The sequence below is a fragment of the Pterocles gutturalis genome, unplaced genomic scaffold (assembly GCF_000699245.1).
Source record: "Pterocles gutturalis isolate BGI_N339 unplaced genomic scaffold, ASM69924v1 scaffold10599, whole genome shotgun sequence".
NCBI lineage: Eukaryota > Metazoa > Chordata > Aves > Pterocliformes > Pteroclidae > Pterocles > Pterocles gutturalis.
Genome location: NW_010130716.1, coordinates 19,001 through 38,100, shown reverse-complemented (window position 1 = coordinate 38,100; position 19,100 = coordinate 19,001). Strand labels below are relative to the sequence as shown.

The window sequence follows — 19,100 nt, the reverse complement described above, 5'->3', positions numbered from 1 at the left end:
ATGCTGTATTTGCAATTTGCTGTTGCATCCATCAGTCCAAACAAAGAATGTAATAAAAGTTGTTGTATACAGAAGTTAAACATAGTTAACATAGTTCCTGTACTGGCAGGTTATACTCCCTTTTATTTTTTTTATGCTACACAGTGTATCTACTCTGCAGTTTCTAGCTATCAACATAGAAAATATTATTTTCAAAGTGAATAGTGTACCTGTTTAATTTAGCTCTCTCTCTTTTTTTGTTTTTTTTTTTTTTTTTTTTTGGTTAATCCCTTAAAGATTTTTTTGGGGTTTTTTTTTTTTTTTTTTTGGTTAATCACTTAAAGATCTATTTGGGGTTTTATTTCTTTTTCTTTAGCTTGAATTGCTGAGAGACTTGCATGACTACAAGTCAGCCTTGGGCTGCTTGTGCATTACTACCTGGCAATAGTGTTATTCTGCTATAATCAACATGATTCCCGAAGACCAAGTTCAACTAACAACACAGATTAAACATCTGTGAAGTCAATATTAAAGAGTTATGTGTACTTTTATAGTTTTAAACTTCTTAAAATACAGGAGTTTTGAAAGAGGTGTGGTCTTGTGCTCAAGATGACAGACTAAAATTTAAGAGAGAGGCTCCTGTCCTTAGAAATATGGCCACAGGTAGTGATTGTTTTGGTGGTGGTGACTGAAGCTGTAGTTGATTTTTCTCTATTGTGGACCTCAATAGCTCATCCAGACAATGGCTAATGCCTTCCTAAATCTGATTTGCCTGCCTAGATTATGGGGCTTGAATGCTTCCTGTAGATGATCTCTTCCTCACACTCCCACATGTCAGAAATTTTGTATTTTCTAGTCATTTACCTTCTCTTTGGCTCTAAGAGATTGATCCTTCTGGCTGGGACCCAAAAGAGAACCTGAGGGGGAACCCCAAATATCCCTGCTTGACTTCCAGGGTTTTCTTTGGCTTATGGAGGGGCTCACAAAGTCTGTGCTCTCCATTTTCCCCAGATTTGTCTTTTGCCTGTTTCCTTATATGAACTTTAGAAAGGAAAACAGTCTCCCATTTCACGGGGTGTTGTGTTTGACAAGAGAGTACAGAGCGAGGCGAAGTATCTCCTTCCTCCAACAAATCCAAGATTTACTGTAAACTGCCCAAGTGCATTAATCTGTGTGCTGGGGGATGGTGGTGTTTGCAATGAGAGCAACTGAAAACCATCTTTCTCATTCTTTCCTAGAAATTAAAGTATTTTTACGTTCTCTTCTTCAGAGATACAGTGTTTTACGGTGACAGGTTTATGGCTCCTCTCTACCGTCAGGGTCCTCCTGAAACAACTGTCAAATGAAGGGAAAAGTTCAAAGTATCTTAGAAAAGCAGATCTCAAATCTAGACATAAGCACTCCCTGCCACCACCACTACAACCACCCTTAAGCCAGATTTGGCTTTAACACACTCTTTTTTCCCCAAGATAATTTTCAGTCGTGTGGTGTGTTTGCCCCGCACACATGACAGAGGATGTCTGGACACAGGACTGGATTTCAACCCTCCCAAAGACATGACATTGACTTAGAGCAAAAGTTTCCATTTCAGCCAACAGCCTTGTATAGGTGACTGCCTAAAAGCAGAACTTAAAAGTTCAGCTTTTGACAACAAGTTTTCTCTTTTTTCCCCTTAATTATGTATGTCCTGAGAAGTTACAGAAAACATTTCAGAAACAGAACGATATTTGCCATCATATGCTGGATTGCAAGTACCCTACCCCAAAGGACAGACCCAGTTTTATCCCTGGACTTTCTTTACACGTTTTAAATTCCAAGCAAAAATTCCATCGAGAACTCTGCCAGAAGTATGTCTGGGTTATATACGGACTATATACATGGCTGGAGGGAAGGCTGGAATTTCCCATAGTAAATCTGGACTTGGATCTGCTCCAGGATGCAGGTGACCCAGCAGCGTGGGGACATGCCCCAGTCTTCATTACATGCCACTGTAGAAGGTAGCCATGGTCCAGCACATACCTAAGACAAAGGGAAAAATTGCTTAGAGCTCTTTTGGCAGATATTTTTTCCCTCAGGCTCCTCTGGATGCTTTTAGATCCCAGCAGAAGACTGTGGTCCAAACCTCTTGCAGGCTGCTCAGATGAGTGTCTCACGTCTGGTCAGGTATTTCATTAGACACATGTAAGTGACAAAAAGGGGCCCCAAAAAATCTTGTTTCCATCTTGTAATGGAACAGATGATCCTCTATAGAGGCAGAAAGCTCTGAGTCTTCTTCCAAAGACCTTTGAAAATGCTGACGAAGTGAGCCCACGTACAGCAGAGGCCCAGAGATGGGTGGGATGCACAAGGCTCAGAGAAGAAAATGAATAAATTCCTCAATACCAAACCTGCAGCCCAAGAGAAACGAGGGTTGAGGTATCTGGTCACTGAAATCACAAGGTATAGCGTCTGTTCTCTGCCTGAATGACTTAAAAAGAGAAAAAAATATGAGGGGTAATACACTCATCCAATTTTTCTGCATAACTGCTGCTTGCTGTTTAGGATCTGAAAACACTTCTAGAAAAAATGAAAAAAAAAAAAAAAAAGGGGTGATGTCTGTTTACAAGCAACACTTCAAGTCCTCAATGAACAAAGAGCAAAGCTCTCAACCAGCAGCTGAAAGCATTCAGTGATGTTTTAAACTTTTGAAAGAAAAGGGGAAAAAACGTCTTGTAAATCCACCTTCTAAGTAATCCGAATCATGATGCAGCACGTAGGATGTGGAATACAAAATCCTGCAGACACATCTGAATTGTTTGGTGTCGCTGATGCGCAAACAGCAAAGTTGTACTTGGGGTTTTTCGATGCCTGAATGCCAGTCAAGTGGCAGTCATACCGGGTGATGGAGAGAGCCCCTACACTCTTACAAGAGGAATAGAACAGGAAATTTGTCAAAATATGATTGAAAAAATGCTAGTATGGAGTTATGCAGCTAAAATGCCACAGAGCTCTTTGAAAAAGTGGGGAGAAAATAGCGCGGAACTATTCCTCTGCAAAACCATCCAATATTTCTGTTCATTCATCCCAAGTCAGATTTTTTTCTTCCCGGTTACCAAGTTAAAAACTGGGGAAGCAGAGGGTGTTTATGCTCAGGGAAGCTTGCCCCTTCTTTCCTAGTGTGAAACACCCATGTTCACTAAATGTTTCCAGCTCCTGTGGGTAGGAAGGAGGACAGGCTCTCCAAGGCAGCAGCTGAGTTAAGAATAAGTCCCAAATCACGACCTGCACTTTTCACATCAGCACATTCGTGTTTTGCAGCGGAGATGAGGACTCTCTTGGTGACACCATGAGCTGTTGCTGGCATGACACTATTCTCCAGGGGAAGGATGGGCAAGTTGTATAAAGTGGGGTTTATTTGAGTAAATAAACTGCTTTTCTGAGCAGTCCTCGTTCGGTCCATGGGTGTTGACTTCAGTGTGGATCTCTGGGCTTTCAGCCTTGAGCAAGGAGACGTGCATGCATGCAATGTTAAACTGTCAACTCACCTTTCATAGCGTTTGAAGCTCTGATACACTTAACTTCGAACCAGCGAAGCCTCCTATGTGCTAATTGCTTAGCCTGTGACTACAAGCCTTTGCTGGACCAGGGCTGAATCATTAAACAAAGCAGAAAAGATGTTTAGACAGAATGAATTTTGGGAAACTTTTGCGGGCGGCATAAAGCTGCAAGTTCGCAGGAAGCTGGAATAAGGCAGAAGGACCTCTGAACGCTCAGTCATTTGAGTTGGAGAGGTGCCCGTCCTTTGGGATATTTGTCTGAACCTTGCGTGAACTGTTTCAGCTCCTTCGCTCTGCAGCATGGAGCTGGAGCTGGGTATTTTTTTTTGCTGAACCTCCAGTTCTTCCCTGCCATCGGCTCAAAAATACCGAGAGCCGTGTCTTTCTCACGGTATTTTTAACATTTCTCTTTACAGGCAGGAAGCTCAGAGGCTTGTGAAAATGCTGAGTGCTCAAAATTTAAAAGATATTAACCGAGCTTTTAAAACCACTGACTCCTTGTGCTTGCTTGGGCTATTTTTTTTTATTTATTTTATTTTTTTTCAGTTCCCTAAGTTGGCTTTTCCATGACTAGCTTGAGGGCAGGTAGAGAGGGGGAAGTGAAATGGAGGGACTAAGTTAGGTGCCATTGCTGTTTTGACAATGAACATCTGAAAGCAAAAAGGTCACCTGGAAGCTGAAATCCTTTGGGAAGAGAAGCAAAATCTCCTGGGAAGCACAGCTGGGGAAATGTGGGAAAAGGAGAGCCTGACTGCAGAGTGCGTGTGTGTTTTCTGAGCTCCTTAGAAATCATGTTTTTTTCAGAAATGGCTTTAGGGAATAATTAATTGCCTTTGCAAGATGAGCTCTGTCCTTAGATTTCTTCATTGATGGTGCATTTTCCAGTGGGATTCCCTGGGGTTTGTGTCCCCAACGTGAGCCCACCCACCAGTCACAGACCTGTTCCCAGGGGAAGCATCTCTCCTGCATCCCTCCTGCATCCCTCCTTGCACCCCAGGACTTCCACTCCTCTGCTCTTTAGGCTTTTCCTTTTTTTTTTTTTCCTTTTTTTCTTTTTCCTTTTTCCTTTTTTTTTTCTTTTTTCTTTTTTCCTTTTTCCTTTTTCCTTTTTCTTTTTTCTTTTTTCGTTTTTCTTCTTTCCTTTTTCCTTTTTCTTCATTCTTTTCTCTTCTTTCTTTTTTTTCTTTTTTCTTTTTTCTTTTTCCTTTTTGCTTTTCTTTCTTTTTTTTTTTTTTTTTTTTTTTTTCCTTTTTTTTTTTTTTTTTTTTTTTTTCCTTTTTTTTTTTTTTTTTTTTTTTTTATAGGAGTAGTCACATTTCAGTCCAAGCCTGGATTTGATTTTCTCAAATCTCAGAGATTGAATTGTTTCTTGAATTCTTTGCTTCCTGTTGCTTTGAACTCTTAAATACTTTGCTTTTCAGGGTGCTTCTCCAGGGTGCAACAGCTTGGACATGGAGCATTTTAAAGGAAAAAAAGAAAACTCTGTTAGATGAGTTTCTAAATCTTTTCCTTTTCAGGACTTCTGGGTATATCCAAAGAACCTCTGGTTATTTTCTGTGTGGACTTGGCCAATTTTTTATCCTTTCACTGAAACAGTTTTCCATTGCTTGGGACTTTAAATGTATTAGCCACTTCTGACTTCTTAGTAGTGTCTTGGAGCTGAACTTGAATCAATCACACAATTGAAAAAAAGTCCATCAAAAACAATAATTAAGTGAAAAGCAAACTAGCTAACTAATTTTTTTTTTCTTTTACCTTACTCTAGAATACAAACTGATTATTTTTTCAGGGTTGGGAAGGAGCACAAAGTTTGAGTTCAGGTTAATTGTAACCACACAACTTTCTCCTGAAATCATTGTCTGAGCAATAGCTCCAGGCACTATGGTGACTTCTATGCTTTATGAGAAGTGTTTGTTTTTATTCCTTCCTCTTATTTTTTCATATGAAATAATAACAACAGATGTGATGTTAGAAAAAAAAAAATGCAAATGCCTAAGCTCACTGCTAGAGCAGACACACCAGGTCTCCATAAAACTGAGACTTACACTTTATAAAAGGTTTTAAAACCAACTTGGATTGCTTTTAGGTATTTCCTGTCCCAGGCTCTCTATATAGGTCAAGTATTTAGCCCAGATGTGCAACCTGGAGGAGGGCTGAGGCAGCAACCGAGACCAGCCTGTGCAGGGTGACAACTCACGAACAAACTCTGGGGCTTGAGTAGCTGTTCCCACCTCTTCAGTGATGCTTCCTCATCACAGTTGCTGCTGTGAGATGAGGAGGGACATTAATTGCAAGGGGTATAAGCACATCTGGGTGCTGGAGTGTGATAGCTGGCTTGGAGTCCTCTGCTGAAATGGTCAGCCCACCTTTGAGGGTTTTCTTGCTTGTGCATGGAAGTGTGTTTGCAGCTGTGTATTTGCAGAGGAGGTAAATTTTAATGTCACTTCTGATTAGCAATATCTACTTTGGGAAGATTAAAAATTGTCAAGGATTAGTTTTTTACAAACCAGCAGGAGAGGGATGACTCTTGGGAAGATGTCCCATAGGAGGACAGGCTGAGAGAGTTGGGGGTGTGCAGCCTGGAGAAGAGAAGGCTCCGGGGAGACCTTCCAGCACCTTCCAGTACCTGAAGGGGGGCTACAGGAGAGATGGGGGGGCTCTGGATCAGGGGTGGAGGGGTAGGACAAGGGGGAATGGTTTTAAGCTGAAAGAGGGGAGATTGAGATGAGATATTAGGAAGAAATATTTTCCTCTGTGGGGGGTAAGGCAGTGGCCCAGGGTGCCCAGAGAAGCTGTGGATGCCCCATTCCTGGAGGGGTTCAAGGCCAGGCTGGATGAGGCTTTGGGCAACCTGGGCTGGTGGGAGGTGTCCCTGCCCATGGCAGGGGGTGGAACTCAGTGGTCTTTAGCATCCCTTCCAACCCAAACCATTCTGTGATTCTGTGATTCTGTGATCCTGTAGTATTCACCTGGGTCTCACTGCAGATACAGACTACTTCTATTCTATATTCTGTTGGTAAATGTGTATTTTTTAGTTTTAATAACGAAAAAATGAAAGATGACATTTCAACTCACAGCTAAGATGACTAATGACTGTCTGCTGCCTAAAGGCATAGCTCATACTACTTCATCACGCTGGCTCTGAAGTTTGCTGGCTCCTATCAAGAGCTAAGTCAGAAAGCTAAGCTGGTAGAAAACAGCCTACCATGGAACCTAAAACTGAAAGTCAAAGTGATTCTGTCTTCATCCCTGGTTTACTTGTGTTAGGCTTTGGAGTGCTTCATCAAAGGAAGCTAATGTATCTGTTTCAGTATCATTTTCTGCATGTTTTGTGCCTTACAATAAGTAAAAGAAATATAGTTTGTTCTGTGCTAGAGCTTAACTTGATTAAAAGTTGAATAATCTTAAGTACTGCTCACTGGGAAATGGCTGGTTTCACTCTTTCTTGAGTGTAAATTTAGTACTTGGGAATGGAGGTAACTAGAGTAGTGGCGATAAAATTTAACAGCTCATCAGTACTAATGAGACCTCCTTTACAATCTCTGGAGATTTTCCTGCTCTGTGTGTGTGGGCTTCATGTGAGTGCTAGGCAGAGTGAGAAGGTGAAAACTGGGTGATATCAGAGTGGTGCCACCTATTTCAGTGAAATTAGGTGGGTTTAGACAACTGCTGACGCTGTTCACGTGGGTTTTACCACTAAGTCTACTATAGCCCCAAGTGCGTAATTCTGGTCCTCATGATGGAGGACACATAGACCCTGTCCTGTGTCCTCCCACTTGGATACTTCCCTAGTGCCACATGGGATCCCTGTTTTGCTCCAAAAGTGTGTTTCTGCTGCAAAATCCTTAAAGCTGTCAGAATTCTTGGCAGATGTGTATTTTCAGAACCTGAAGTGATGGAAATTTTTTAGGTTATGTATATTTGAGGAATTTACTGACTATGCTGTCACTCTACAACTGCATGGTGAGTGTGCTCTACCTATGGATATATTTACGTCTGTATAAAGTTGCTACTGCAGCTTTCATAGAGGGGGAGGAAAATAATTGCACCGTAAGCCAATTTTATATTTATACAGCTATTTTTTTTGCAGTTGTACAATTTTTGGTAAAATACACGCAAAATGAATTGTTAAAGTGGTTAAACCTTAGCACTTTAAAGGTGTCTCATTTTTTGGGCCAGGGTAGTATCTTAAGATAGTCTTGATTTTGTATTTGTTAATGGTATTCCAAGTTTCAGTGTTTATTTTCAATGGCTACAATCAATGTTCTTATTGTAGAACCTTTGGTCCTGCAGTATACCTCAGTGATTTGATATTTTAAACTATTTCTGGCATGAACACATGGGACAGATGTGCGTTTTTAATGGTAATTTTAGTCCTATACCCAGCCATTGTGCAAGCAGGCTGTCTCAGTTTTTTTTCTCCATCATTTGGCTAAGTCTGTCTGTTTGGCTCTGGAAAAAAAAGGATGGTTCTCATTTTTGATGGCTGTACTCAGTTTTGTGGCTTTAGCTGGAATTACAGAAAGTCTTCATCCTGTGCTTCAGAAAAACATCCAAGGAGACATTTTAAATTTAATGGCACAGAAGTCAGCCTCAGTCAAAGCTCATAATAAAAAATGAAGAATTGATATGATATTTTTCAGGCTGTATTTTTTTAGGCTATTAAAGGGAAGAATATGTCTTTTTCAGAGCAACTAAGTACACACGTTCCTTTGTAAAGAGAGTGGAGGACTTGTCAGGTTTGGGTACAAATGAGAGGGTATTTTGTATTACCAGGAAACCTTTCCTAGGGCTATGCCTACAGTGATGCTTAATGCCTGGGGATGCTGATGCTCCGCACTGAATACAGACCTACGGCTGGTGTTTCCTTACCTACCCACCTCTGCAGATGGAGGAGGATGTTATCTGGAGGCATGGATCGTATGGTTGCTTCTTCCCCTGAGGCATCAAGAATGAAAGCCATGTGGAAAAATGGGAAATGCCTTTCGTGCCCAAGCACGGTGACTTTGTGTGTGTGGGACTGGGCTCCTGCATTGTCCATGTCATAAATCAGGTCATCTCCAAGGCAGGCTGTGCGATGGCAGCAGTAGGCAGCTCAGGGAATGTGTATGGTACATGGAGTTGAGACGAGCCTCTGAAGTCTGAAAACTTGGCCAGAAAACTCCCAGAGAACAGGCTGTCTGGAAATTCCTTCTTCCAGCTGTGCCAGGAGTAGTAGGAGCTCTTCCTGCTTTCGTGGGCTGTTTGGTTGAATCGAGAACCAGCCACAAGCTGGGTTTGTGAGGGAGCAAGCATGTGAAGAGTAATGAAGGAAAAAAAAAAAAAAAGTACTTTTCGAATCTCAGAAATGTTTTGTTCCATGCTAGACCTGACCTAAAGGATCAAGGCAATTCTTAATTTATTCTTTATTTGCTTTTAATTGCTGAATTTTCCCTCAACCTTGGAAACAGGGGAAGAGACATAGAGTCTGGACTCTGCAGGGTTTCAAGTGACTGTTGTGCCTGATCCTGCCGTGTGGTGTGTGATCATAGAATCACAGGATGGTTTGGAAAGGACCTTAAAGCCCATCCAGTGCCACCCCCTGCCATGGGCAGGGACACCTCCCACCAGCCCAGGTTGCCCAAAGCCTCATCCAGCCTGGCCTTGAACCCCTCCAGGGATGGGGCATCCACAGCTTCTCTGGGCACCCTAGACACTGCCTCACCCCCCGCACAGTGGCATAGAAAACATGGAAGTGTTGGGTGTCTTTGCACCACGGGAGGGCTCAGAGTGTCACTGGTATCAGATACGGTGAGGACACAGCTTTGGTGGCCTTGAAACCATCTCAGGGCTTTCACTCTTGTCTGCTGCCTCTGACTCCAGCAGACACCTTCCCTGCCCTGGACTGGCTTTGTGTCATCATCTGGGTTTTGTGGTTTCTTACCAAAAGTGTTTGTGGGTTTTTTTCTTTTAATCTTCAACAGCAACCATAAAGATAACTGCATGTTGCAATGCTGTGATAAATATCACCCTTTCCTTCTGAGAGAAGTCCTCAACGTCTTAAACCCCCATGCAGTATTGTTGCTTGTCCTAGAAAAATATACAGCTTGGATGCAACATCACAGAACAACTAATGTTGTCTTAGGATAAGAAATGTTGGCATCTATTTAATCCTTTATTTGATCTTTGATCTGGGACAATAATTCAGGATTTTAACTTTTTTATAGGGTGTTTGTTAAGAGCGCACATTGTTTGCTTTGTTCTTTCAGTGAGCTGGAAATGGGCTTATAAGAAAAACCAAATAAAAAAAAAAATGTGTGTGCTTGAAGAACCTTCACCTGCCTGTAATGCTTCGATGAATCTGGGGTGCATAGGCACTGGCAGCCTGAATTCAGGCCAGCACAGGAACTAGGATGTATTGCTAGCAACACTTTGGGCATGAACAAAGTCAGAAAACACTTAGACTGTAACACATGGACTTGTTTCCAGGGAAAAGCTGGGCCACACCAAGTGTGGAGTGTGATTCATGAACATCTGTGGAAATTTCACACTTCCACAGTCACATCATCAAAACAGCAAAATTTAGCTAGACCGTGTTCCCCCCACAAATGTCCTAAGACTGTAAATATGACAAGTTATTTAGGAAATGGAGAACCTGGTTCTATTTAGTCAGCCCCCACAAAGGCTGTCCATCACAGAAAAGCAATCAAAAGCTATTTTCAGAAGCAGCAAGTCAGCAGAGGTGTGCTTTTACTGTTATTTCACCTTTCAGGTGCACTGCAGTGTTGAAATACTTTGCATACTTGTGACCTAAGTATTACTTGAGACACAGGAATTAGACTGCCAGAGATCCCATTAAAAGTTTCTGCTCTTGGAAGATGAATTATCCACCATATTTTTCATAGAAAAAGCTCTAAACTTGGGTGTTAGGGTAGAATTTAATATATTGACCTCATTAAGAATTTTTGTCCAGGACCATGAAGATCTAAGAACAGTGTGAATAGAATAAGTGTTAAAGTCTTCATCTCCCAAAATATATTTTTGTGTGCTTAACTTACCTATATCAGTAGCTTCACAAATTTGCATCTTTGTTAACTATACATTTAAGTGTTTTGCTTAAACAAGGCCTAAATGATGCATCTACCTTGCAATGGACTGGAAAAAGAAACAGGGAATTAAAACCCAAAACTAAATCTGTCTCGTTGCATGGGATTTTGCCATGAGATACCTGACCATACTGTGTTGGCAAGGTATGTGTTGTGTCTCCGGAGAAGGTCTGAGTCTATAGCCAAATCTGTCAGGCAAATGGGTTTACAGAAAGGAGAAACTGGTATTAATTACAGCGATATGTTTTTCCCAGAAGTAGAAATAGCGTCCTACAGCTCTTCATGCTGGCACCATACCTGCCTCCCTTCCAACAGTGACAGATCACCTCTGTTGCTGTAGGTGCCTGTTGGCCACTGTCATCCCCCAATTTGGACAAATTCTGGCCACACTAAGGCCAAGATGTGCAGTGTTGCTTTGACCCTCTAAACTGAGCAGCATTGTTTTTAAAGATGCTTCAGAGTCCCTTGCTGCTGCTGAATGCAATGAGAACTTGGGATGTGCTGCATTACTGAAAATCGTGCTGGCAGTGTGTGTTTTGATGGAAAATACGTGACTCAAAGAAATCACTGGAAGGGTGATGAGTTCATATTCATCATAGTGATGTTCTGTTGGCTTTGGTGGTGCAAGCTCAAACCCCAAATACAGAGCTACAGACACCAACAGCAACAACAAAAATCCTGGCACTAAAACCATCCTTTTCATAGAGGAAATTTTGTGTTAACTCACCATCAGCGCTGCCTTGACCTCCTCTTGTCTTCTCTGAACTTCTGCATCTCTGTAGTGCAACATGCTTTCTCCCCAAACAAATGTTTTTAAGTGCAAAGGGATTCTTAGTTTTTCAAAATGACAAAGCTCCTGGGGCTAAAACACATTTAGAATCATAAGACACAAATAGTCAGAGCACATTCTGCCTCCAAATGTCAAGGAGACTGCCAGGCTGCACAAGGCTGATATTTCTCCATTTCTAGATCCGAGTATCACTGTACACGAGGAGCGAGACAAACACAGACTTGCGGGAATTGAAAAGGATTATAGGTATGGCTCTTAAAAAATATAAGTGAAGAGGAAACATGATGCTTCTTTTTTTTTTCTTTCCATTTGAAAAACTGAACACAATCCTAAATTGATGGAAAATATTCTTTAAATAAAACAATCATTTGTCTGCTGTGCCTCCGAGAGAACCATACAGAATGATTTCCTAAATGCATCTTTATTAGATACAAGAGCTATAAAGACAATCTATGCTTATCTGACAATCTTTATTTAGACCAGAAGAAAACAAAACAAATGAATAATTTAGGCGGTAAAGATTAATAGAAGTTTTTTCCTTGCCCTGCTCATACATATATTTTCTACTTACGGAATTAACATGCTTCTAAGAATGCCTGCTGAGAGATATTTATCATAAAAAACAGCCAATATTGCAGCAGAGCAGCTGTGGTTATACTGCAGGTGTAAAGGCAACCAAGCTGGCTCTGCACAAGGTGGTTTTTTTAAGTTTCAGTGGAAGATGCTGCATTGGTAAGGCACAGTGAGGCTGAAACTGGTTTCAGACCTGGGCTAATGCACAGAGCCATGCTGAGATGACAAGTTGAGTTGATGCTGACTTGAGAAGGGAGCTCAGTGTTCTCAATATAGGCAAGCCCTACATTCTAACTGGTAAATTCAAATTTCAAGAGACGAGGTCGTGACTGACGTAGAATCATGGAATCATTTATGTTGGAAAAGACCTTTAAGATGATCGAGTCCAACCGTAAACCCAACACTGCCAAGTAGTCCACCACTGAACCATGTCCCTAAGCACCACAGCTACACGTTGGTTAATTCTCAAGTGTTTCCCCCTCCTGGCTTCAGGGGATTGCTAACAGTATCAGAGTATCAGAAATGCCTTGATGCCCTTAGCTGGGACACAAATATCCATCTGGTTAGTAGAAGCATAACTGAAAATAATGGACACTGAGATATAGCCGTTAATATAGTCAATAGGAAAGGTATTTTGAAACTGAAACCTCACAAGAAAACTGTTCACGATACAAACATTATTAAGACTGAATCCAAGCCCTGTCTCTTTTTAGCTCTTGGAATTAATTAATTTGATCCAGCCATATTATTAACGGTTTGTTTCTAAATTGAATACCTATTCATGCTTGCAAATCACACACAAAATCATGGTTGGATATGGGCCAGGAAGAGAGAAATGTCCATAACTCAGCCTCTTCCCTGCACCTGCAAGCCTAACACTTGCTTTTCGGTTGCTCTAAAACATAAATACTCTAGTTGCATTTTGTTAGTAAGTTGTGTTCCTAGTACGTGGATTTAAATGTCTTTCAAAGCCATAGTTGAATTTCCTGTATTTTGTAATGATTAGTTTTTTGACCAGTTAAAGAAATGATTCAATAATTGGGTCATTTACAGTTGAATCTATAAGGTATGAACTGCTCCGATTATTTGTGCTACCCAATTTCTCTGGCTTCTACAGGTGTTTTACAAACTAACATTGAGAATACAAAATCATTAAGACAGTCTTACTGATTTTGTGGCAATATTCATTGGTATATGGAAGATTTCTTAAAAGTTGAAGAAAATGCATAAAAGCAGTACTTTAAAAAGTACAGTCTTTATGAATGCCATAAATCAGTTTCTTTTGCTCTATGTTTTTCAAAAATATGTTGTCCTGGTTATGTGTAGTAGCTTTGAGAAGAGGGGGTCACACACCCCAGCAAAATCATTTATCTAAAATTAAATTCAAAATATGACTCAGGATTATTTATTTTTCAACAGTGAAATGGCAACTTTGATTGTGTTGCTTTATAATGAGTAACCTGGAGTTAACCAAATGAGGCCATACTGAAAAATTTGCTCCACCATCTCTGTACACTACAGATTGATGTTTTGGTCTAATACACGCCTCTTTTCGTCTCTTTATTAATGCTAGAATTCATATGCAGGTGGAAAAAAATAATATTCCTGAAGTGTTAATTCTCAAATATTATGGCTATAAATGGAAGTCATAATTTAATTTAAAGGCAAAATCAAAGGTCTTCTCTTGTGGAAAACAGCACAAATTCCACACATCAAAGCCACTGCAAACAATAGGCTTGGTGACTCCAAGAATATCATCCCCATGCAGAGCTGCACAGATGGAAACCTCTAAAGGTCAATGGTCTTTTATGGAGAATCCTGCTGCTCTGTTCCCAGTTTGGGATGGGCACTGGGAGAAAGAGGGGCCAGCTGTGAAAGGAAAGCTTTTCATTCATTTTCAGTCAAGTTTGGAACAAAATACTTGATTTGTTTTACCAAGTTAAAAGAAAAAATTAAGTCTTTATATAAACAACAGTAAAAAAAGAAATCCCTGGATGCTATTGAATGGGTGGTAAAGATCTTAATGATTTCACATGAAATATGGTAAGCCTTGAGAACATTGAGAAAGGTCAGTGTGTTGTTAACAACATATTGCACGGTTTTCATCAAGAGTACCTATAGCGCATACCATAAATAGCTCCTGCCTGCTCTTAGAGCCTCCTCTTGCTTTCACTGAAAGCTCCCGTGAAATCCCCAGGCAACCCCAGAATATTGCAGTTTTACACTGAATTAGTAACATTTCAGTCTGAATAAAACCAAACCCACTTCTTGTATGTATGCTCCATAAGCCCTGTAAGCCCTTGCTCCCGGTTGGTAGCAGAGAACTGTCTGTCAAAAGCAATCTGGAAGAGACAGAGCTCCAGTGGATCCATTGCTGATGGAGCTGGATGCTCATTTTTCAGGAAATGTTCTACTTTTTTATTAACTCCTGCTCATATCTCTCAATTGCACACCATTGGGTGCAGTATAAACATTGAATTAAATGATGTTTTATGAATGGAGTATGTCAAAGCAGCTTGATTTTATTTTCAGCTCAGACCTGGAATGGGTCATTCTGGGTGGCTTTTGACTGCCTGGGAATGGTGAGACTGTTCGCAGAGCAAAATATTCCAAAGCGCAAAAGAGTTTGCAGGATTACACCGTGAGATTGATTTCCGAACACGTCTTAGGACTGAACTTGTTAAAGAAAGGCAGCAGTTCCCAGCTATATAATTTACTCCCAGTAGGGATCTGTCAGAGCCTGAGACTTCTTCCAGCCGGAGGATGGTGAAAGATGAACCACTCTCTAAAGAAATGCAATTAAAACAATCAGCCAAAGCAACAAAAATCCTCTGAGCGACTCCTTCCTCTGGCTTTCCTTATACATCCTGTCTCTTCTCTGTTTTGGATAATTAGATTGAAAGCTCTTCCAAATGAGGGACTGTCTACGTTTTGTCTCTTGTGTAAGACTAAGATCACTGGTGGTACTTTAGAAAATACATTAATATTTAGCATTTGCCTTTACTGCCTCTGATAGAGATATATGACCCTGGACTTGTGTGAGAACTTGCCTAAAAAGGAACAAAGAAATGCTAGTGGGAATTGACAGCAAGTAACATTGTTCCTGAGGGATTTTAGGTTGTTATGGGCTAAGGAGGAGCATAGGGAATCTCATAATTTGGCCACTTTGTGCACGGTAATGCAAAACTACACGTCAAAGTTAGAGACGTCCAGGCTGAGATTCTCAGTACGTACCCTCGTGACGCTTTAGTGAGTGATTAAAAATATATATGTAAGAGGGATACAGGTGCAGAGCACGGGAGTGAGCTCTCTGATAATTCTCCAGCATCGGCAGCACAAGAGAGCTGGTGATCCCAGCGATGAGGATGATTTGGGGACTGGAGGGTTGCCTGGGAACTGGAAATGTGGTCTGGGCTTCATGACTGGTGCCAGGGTCCTGCCACTGTCACAACCCGTTCTGCAAGTCACGGCAAACCTCCCACGCTCCACTGCAGAAAACAATCTGGCCTCTACCCAACACCAGAATTGATACGGCCATGGCAGTGTAAAACCTGGTCTAACCTGACACGTACCAAGACAAATAACAAGTATGACACTGCTTTCCACCTCTGCCCACGCAGACTTTCCAATTCCAGCTGGCACCGACTTCAGGGTCTCCAAACTGTGCTCTGTTGTACAATTAAATGCTCCTAAAGTGTCTCTCTGTGCTTTTGTTCGTGTCCTGTGAAACAGCAAGAGTGGGTCTTCACAACGTATTTTGAGGATAAATATGTTAAGCACTGTGAGGCAATTAAATAATTTAAATACTGTGGTGGCTGGGGTCATTTTAAGGCAGAATATTTTTCTGATAATTTTTTCTTTCCAAAGTCTTATTTTTCAAAGCCAGAGTTCCAGGTTCTAGTTTGTGGCATTACTGGCTAGCTGCTAAAGTAATGGCATCTGCTTTTCTTTCTTCCAGGTTTTGGAGCTTAGGGTGATGGCCCCTTGTTTCAAATCTGTCCTCTTTGTCCTTAGTCCTTAGCTCTGCAGAGCTCGGCTGTCCAGCCTCCCGGACCTCTGTAACAGATGCTATTGTGCAACGTGAGGGACTGTGATTGAAGTTTCCAGAACAGATTTTAATTAGAAACATAACTTCATACAGTAGCTTGGAATGAGTACAAGGGGAAAAAGGAAAAAAAAATCAAAACAAGAGATGAAAAAGAGAATGCCAAAAAAAAAAAAAAGAGAGAGAGAGAGGGGAAAAAAAAAAAAAAGGTCATGTTACTGGCATTTTGTACTAAAAAGCACTTGACAGGAAATACTGTGCATATCCATGAAAAAAAAAAAAAAAAGCATATAGCAAGCAGTAAGAACTATCTGAGACCCTCAAAAAGCCAGATTCTCAGCTGGTGTAAATCCACATTGCTCTGTTGATTTTCTGAGAGCTGTCACTTCTCATTGCTTTCATTTCTCCCAGCTGAGGACCCCAGCCAGTTTGGCACAAGTGAAGTCCAGAAACTTGGAATACTTGTTTGTTTTGTGTTGCCTTTTTTTTTTTTTTTTTAAATTCAATTTTAATCCATCTTTTGTTTCGTAGATTGTCCTCCACTTGGTCTAGAGACATTAAAAATTACTGACTTCCAGCTCCATGCCTCCACAGCAAAGCGGTATGGCCTTGGGGCCCACAGAGGAAGGCTCAATATTCAGGTAACATCAATTTTTTCTCCAAAGTGGGAGAAATGGCTGAAGTTTGTTCTGTGGTATAAAGAGAACCAACGGACGGTTATCAGTTCTGACTATTTGTCAGCTCATGTAATTCAAATGAAGGGGAAACACCGGAATTGTAGAAGTGAGTCGTGTTGATGGATAACCTTTAGATTTGTGGGGCTTAGCTAGGAAAAAACCTCCAAACTTGGTGTGCTGAAGGTGCAAATCCAACCAGACCTTGGGGAGTGAGCAAAGGTGGAGGCAACCCAGAATATCTCCCTTCCCAGGGATGGGAAATCATCCCAGCCCCCGTAACAATCAGCCTGGAAGGAACCTCACACTGTGAGTTGGGTTGGTTTTTTGTTGTTGTTGTTTGCGTGTAGTTAATGACAGTGGTTAGTTGAAAGTTTGGTTTTAAGTGAAGCACGTGCCCCAAGGCAGCTTTTCAGGGGAAACGATTATGCTACCAGAAAATGCCTCCATTCAGAAATCACTCGCATATAATCTGGTTTAGATGTTTTTATTTAACATTACAGATGTGCTTAGGGGCTTCACAGGACCAAATTCTATTTTCCTATTTCTTGTGTTTCTGTTTTCCGCTATATTAGTGCTGCTTTCTGAATTACAGTCTTTTCCAGTGTAAAAATGTTACTTTTACATAACAAAATACAACATTTAATACTCAAAGTCACAAACAGGATAGTAGCAACAAGCCAAGAGTAAAAAATCTCTAAAGTTTATTTCATTTATTAGTCACCTTGCATTACTAGACCCTCCAATAGATTTTTTTTTTCCTCCAGCTGAAGGGGAGGTAGTTAGGTAAGACTGGGACTAGGAAGGATGAGCTCTAATCAGCAGGGCAATTTCCATACCGCAGTGTAGTGGGGGGCAGCTGCTGGAAGGAGGGACCGCTGGTGGTTAAAACGCCACTGTGCAACTATCACTTTTTGTTTCAGCTTCTTCTCCTGCCGCAGCACAAACAGGTTTGTGAACTTGGGTTGCAGTGTGAGGTCTCACCTGCAGCCTTTGTATTTAATTCCTTTTGAGATCTGAGTGAGGTGGCTTGCTTCTTTACGTCGTGTTCTCTGCTAGGAAAAAAACCCTCGTGAATGCAGTAAATGATATGGAGATGGTAGCCAGGTGGGTTCTGTAGGAATGTTTAGTTATTTTATTACAGTTTTGTTTATATAGTGCCATAAGGCCAAGAACTGCAATACAGACTTCTGAATTTTTTGTTGGTTGTGGTTCCTCATTTATCATGCTGTTGTTCAAGTCCTATTTATTCCAACCCAGGAATGACCATACTGGTTTAGACTGGCAGTTCATCTAGCCCAGTGTCCTGTCATCACCAGTAAAACTGCCTTAAAATAGAGAAGTGTAAGAGTCTTACCTGTGGATGATGTTTCCCCTAAATATAGTGCAGAGCCTCCAGCAAGGCTCTGCTGGTTTTAACTGTAATGCTGGTTCTGTAGCAGCAGTTTCTTTTGCATTTATTGTCAAAATAAGGTTCCCATCTCTGCAGCGTAGGGGCTGTTGTCCCCTCCCTGGAGTGCTGTGCAGAGTCTTTGGTGAAAGGACCTTCTGTCCCATGAAAATTGGGGTTTATTCTCCTTCGTTCAAAAAACAGTGACTTTTTTTTTTTTTTTGCTGTTAACAAATTCTTCACGATGTTATGCTTCTGCTTTATACAGGCTTTTGTGTTGTCATTTTCTTGGGCTGTATGAGTTCTACATGGATTGATTCTTATTATTGTCCAAAAGCTGTTTTTACCCTTTTCTGGTATAGGGACTTACTTGAGTTTAGGACTGGGGGAGGCTCATATGCAGATAACCCAACAACACCTGGCTTATAGCAAAATTAATATTTTGGCTTACTTTTCTTGTATAAATGTAGCCCTTTTTCTCTGCTAAATCTTTATCTCTAATAAAGACTTCTAGTAGTCCTCTAATAAAAACTTTTCCCCCTTACTGAAAACTTATCTGTGTACTATAGACACAGTAATTCCCTAGACCCCTTGACCACTATGACTGACTCTGTTCAAAGTATGGGCTTGCATTTATTATTTCTTTAGATACTGTTTCCCTTGGGATTAGCTTAAAATTCATAGCACTTTAGATTTTTTTCAATGCCACTTAGAATTTGCAGATCTCTTCCCTGTCACTTGGGTTTCAGTGCTTAATATTACTTTGCATTAAAACTTCTGAATTTCGGTAGTATTGAAAAGATATATGGTTATAACCGAGGAGCAGCTGTGTTTTCATGCTGTTTAGTACTGTTAATGACAAAAAAAAAACCCCACTTGGCCCATGTCAGAGAGATGCTGAGAGGCCGATGTGCCACTCAGGTTTCACTATGTGAAATGTCTGGTGTGAGCAATTTTATGGGTTGCTGCCCTTGTGCCATGGTCTGGGTATCACCATGGTGCCATCACAACATTCATGTGACTGTGGC

At 41.0% G+C, this 19,100-nt stretch overlaps 1 protein-coding gene across 1 annotated transcript in view; it reads left to right on the top strand.

Moving 5' to 3' along the window:
• The window catches only part of LOC104466789 (inactive carboxypeptidase-like protein X2), a gene marked incomplete at its 3' end in the record, with an annotated part of 44,799 nt that overhangs the window by 8,434 nt on the left and 17,265 nt on the right, over positions 1-19,100 (top strand). The window contains exon 2 of the mRNA XM_010080325.1: positions 16,540-16,649. Within this exon, the coding sequence (XP_010078627.1) occupies positions 16,540-16,649 (110 nt within the window). The remainder of the gene's footprint in view (positions 1-16,539; positions 16,650-19,100) is intronic.